General features: G+C 39.7%; 1 protein-coding gene across 1 annotated transcript; it reads left to right on the forward strand.

Moving 5' to 3' along the window:
* Window positions 1-903: 903 nt before the first annotated feature.
* On the forward strand, window positions 904-4,089 carry LOC148136436 (putative G protein-coupled receptor 139). The gene is made up of 2 exons (XM_087983195.1): window positions 904-973; window positions 3,182-4,089. The coding sequence occupies exons 1-2, from the start codon at window positions 904-906 to the stop codon at window positions 4,087-4,089; spliced, it is 978 nt and encodes a 325-aa protein (XP_087839321.1).
* The last annotated feature ends 299 nt before the right edge of the window (window positions 4,090-4,388 follow it).

Consider the following 4,388-nt stretch of genomic DNA (forward strand, 5'->3'; position numbering starts at 1 on the left):
TCCAACACTGGCATCTCTAAATCTCTCTCTATGACAGTGCAGAATGTGGTGACTTTATCTTTGTAATATTGTCTCTCTTTAGGTCAGTGTTTGGAAAGCCCTTAAATAAATAAACATTGATTCTGTGATACCTCAACCTGTGAAATGCTATTTGGAGTTTCCTGTTTGTTACATCAATATCATGCAGGTATAACAAGTCCTGAATGATTATGCGAAAAAGTGACATCCAGTTCAGTAGCACATTGCATTTTAAAGCAAGCACTTCTTGACAAGGGGCATCAGTTAAAGGAGAGTAGCTGAAGCTGACTGGCAAATTTTTCACCAGTAGTGAAGTGAAAGCGGTAAGCTGGTGAGATGAAACCTTATGGTTATCGCCTCTATGAAGTCTGCTGAAAATCGACTCACTGATCATTCCCAGAATGGAGTTGGATAATTTAAAGCAAAGTGAACAACTACTTGGTTATCCAGTCGGTGGATAGAAATATTTGGAGCACCTACAAGCTGTGGATAAAGACAACAGAGCAGCTGGTCACTTCGTGCTCAGTATCAGTTTTGTAATCTATAACTTATTTCTGTTGTAAATAACAAGCTGAATTAATCATCATCAAAGTGTTCTAATTTGATATAAAATTCAGATTCTGTTGCAGATGATTAACAGCGTGTTTTTTAAAACTATTTGTTCCATTTGACAGTATGGAAAAGAAATGTTTGATGAGATGCAACATTACATTTGCTTAATGACTATAGTCTTTGTTCACTGTGATGTAACCTAACCGGTGAATTGAAAGATACCTCCTGCTGCACCCTAATTGCATCTCTAAGGATTCAACATCAGCTATAAACATGGAGAGGTGGAAATAATGCATGTGGAATACAAACAGACATCAGTGCTCCGAGGAAATAATGCATCTTCCACCAAGAGGCCTGATCTATGCAATTTACTACACAGCCCTTGCAGGTATCGCAGTCCCAGGTAAAGTCCTCCGAATTTTAAGCATTTTGCAATGCACTAGTTAAGTGGAATATCGTGGTAAAGATCTGTTGATGATAATTTTAACAACGAGATTCCAGCTGAGTTTTCTGAACAAGCTCTATCAGTTGGATTGATGTTCCAAGCTGAATGAACGTTTAAATGTTTTTCTTTAACTCAGTTAGAGTCGCGTTCTGATGTACATTCGGAGTGTCACTCGGTATAAAAATGGTAAAGGCATCCACCTGGACCACTGTCCCAAGAATATTTCTAAACTGTGTTAATTCTCACCGATCAGCCACTTGGTCATTGTCTGACTACGCCTTTGCCTTCACTGTTCCTGGCTTGGGCAGCACTGACCTTCTATCTTTCAATAGCCGGGAGAAGATCACGGCAAACAATGATACAAAAATGCTCAAATCCATATGCCTTCACTCAGAGGAGCAGCTCAGCTTCTGTCCAGCTGCGCCTCCCAACTCTGGCCCTTTGTCTGGTAAATGACCCTGTTTCTCCACAGATCTCATTGATTTTTTTTGTACACACGTGCAATTCCAATCTTTGCCTCTGAACCAATTTCCATTCCAGTTTTGACCTCCCATCATGTTTTTACTGCTCGCTCATCTTGCGTAAATGACATTAACTTGTTCCAAATCAGTTTGCCAGCTTTAAAATCAAATGCATCAGTTCCTTGTTTAACCTGTCTAGAGATTATGTAGCAAAGAGTTAACTCCAATGAGCATTTTGCAAGTTTCCATAATCGAGAAACAATGCTAATTAATGCAAGGGCTCCAAACACTGACGTGAAAAGTGTTCGTATTACAACGATGAGGTCACCATAGTCAATGCTCTCATTCCAGAGAGAGCCGACTGACAGAGTGGGTTTCTTCTGAGGGTCACCATATACCGCCAAGTGCTAACTTTGAAAAGGCAGACCCACCACGCAAACATCAGTCAGGACAGGAATTGAACCCACACTTTGAAGGGAATCTTGCAGGGCAAATCAGACAACTGTCTAATAGAGCTAACATTTCTCAGTTATCCCCTCTCCTGAGGTGTGATGTCGCTCAGGTTATACCACCGCCAATCATCTCTCGCTTTTGAGAGAGCAGCACATTCTTCTTGTCGTGCTATGACGACTTCACCTTTATCTGGAAATATTATCGCAGTATTACCATCACATCCCATGCTATGATTTGCAATAAATTAGAAAGCAAAAGAAGACATTTGCCTGATTTCGGATATGATCAGGAATTATTTATCACCATGAGGACGGAACACAGTGTCATAGACGTCGACTGCACAGAAAAGAGTGATTTGAGCCAATGCATCTGTGCTGTTCCAAACACAACCTCACTTTTCTAATCCTATTTTCCAGCGCTTGCTCCAGAACCGTGGATGCATTGGCTTACCAATTACACATCTATCTATTTCTGAAATGTTATGAAGGTTTCTGGATCTCCTAACGTTAAGTAGTGAATTCCACTTGCCCCCCACATGCTGTGTGTGTTATTGTTTCCTCCCATCTCCTCTTTTGGAGACAGACCTGCGTGGACTCTTCTGTTTAAAATAGTGCTACAGATTGCCTAAGACAAAATGGAGCTTGGATTTAATACCTTTCAGATGAAAATAAGAGTGTTTTATTCCTTGAAATGTTTGATTAACAATTCCAAGCCAAATTCTGACAGTTGCATCATTTATTTTCAAGCAGTTGCTAAAGTATTGCTTTGATTTAATATAGATTGGTTGAATTCAAACAAGGTGTAGAACACATTCTTCGGGTTTGCACGCAATTTAAAATCACGAAAGCTGTTGTGTCACTTGAAGGTTACTTACATAGTTTGGTACTGGACTTGTACTTGGTCGATGCAACCATTTTTCATTCCAACAATGTCTATGTCCTCTTGAAATTCTCTGGACATACCAGCTCAGGCTGTGTTGCTTCACTTGTGCGGTGGATCATTTTTTGTTTATTTAAATTGTACATAGGTATTAATATCGTGTCCATTTCCGTGTAGACTCCAAGTATTTCTATTATTATAATGATAAAACAGTAACTGACATCCTATCAAGTTCTCATTTATCCTACCTTATCTTTAGATGCTAAAATATATTTGCTTACTTCAAATGTCAAACCCCCAACTTTGCATTATGATAAGTGTAATGTTTTCGTCACTCTTAACTGACACTGGTCATTTCATTTTGTTTGAACAGTTAATTTACTGGCGATTGCAATTTTGTCCCGAGGAAAATGCGGACTATCGAGATGTATCACAAGGTACTTGGTGTCCATGGCAGTAACGGACCTCCTGGTTATCATTACTGCTGTGCTTCTAAACCGTATTCCTGGGATTTATTTTCCAGGTTCTGTCCTATCGATTACTCCCGTCTGCAGTCTCACCATTGTTTTAATTTACGCGGCCAGAAATACTTCTGTCTGGTTAACTGTTGCATTCACTGTGGACCGGTTTGTTGCTATTTGTTGTCAGAAATTTAAAGTCAAATATTGTACTGATACAATGTCTGCTGTGGTAATCGGAACAGTTTGCTCATTGGGATGTCTAAAGAGCGTCCCGTGGTACTTTCTACATGAACCCATTGACTTAAATAATAACATACCATGGTATTGCAGGTTGAAGAAAATCCGTTATACTTCCCTTTTGTGGATAACATTTGAATGGGTTGAGCATATTTTAACGCCATGTTTTCCATTCTTTCTGATTCTTCTGCTAAATGCTCTGACTGTCAGAAACATTTTGGTGGCCAATGAGGCCCGCAGAAGACTCCGCTCCCAACACAATGAAGAGAATAAGGCTGACCCGGAAATGGAGAGCCGGAGAAAGTCTATCGTTTTGCTATTTGCTGTATCCGGCAGTTTCATCCTTCTATGGCTGACGTTTCTTATCTACTTCCTTTATGAACGGTTTACAAATGATTATCAAATCACAGGTTTCAGCGATCCACAATTTATTCTTCGAGAATGTGGTAACATGTTGCAGCTACTCAGTGCATGCACCAACACGTTTATCTATGCCATAACTCAGAGCAAATTTAGAGAGGAGTTGAAGAACATTGTCAGGAATCCACTAATCGCTTGTGCAATTATAAGGAAAAACAAATGAAATAGAAACGACACAAGGGGGTTACCTGCCGCCAACTAGTGACATGATCTGGTGAAAAGTATCCGGTTGTGAAGTGACTTTAATTATTCAATTCACTTTTGATCCAGTAAAAGGACATTTGGTGACTTGGTGCTAAATACATTTCCTCCCGTTTGTGTAGCCTGGTGTTGATGAAGTCTGGTTTGAAATGGTAGGGAGAACTGGTTTCCGCAGCTCTATTAGGTACGACCAGTAATTGTTTCTTCTGCAATGTCAGACACATTAAAAGAAAACGTATGCAGCAATTTGTGAATTTAAAA

Source organism: Chiloscyllium plagiosum, unplaced genomic scaffold (genome assembly GCF_037043375.1).
Source record: "Chiloscyllium plagiosum isolate Xiang-an unplaced genomic scaffold, Cpla_swu_hap1 HiC_scaffold_45, whole genome shotgun sequence".
NCBI classification, from domain to species: Eukaryota; Metazoa; Chordata; class Chondrichthyes; order Orectolobiformes; family Hemiscylliidae; genus Chiloscyllium; species Chiloscyllium plagiosum.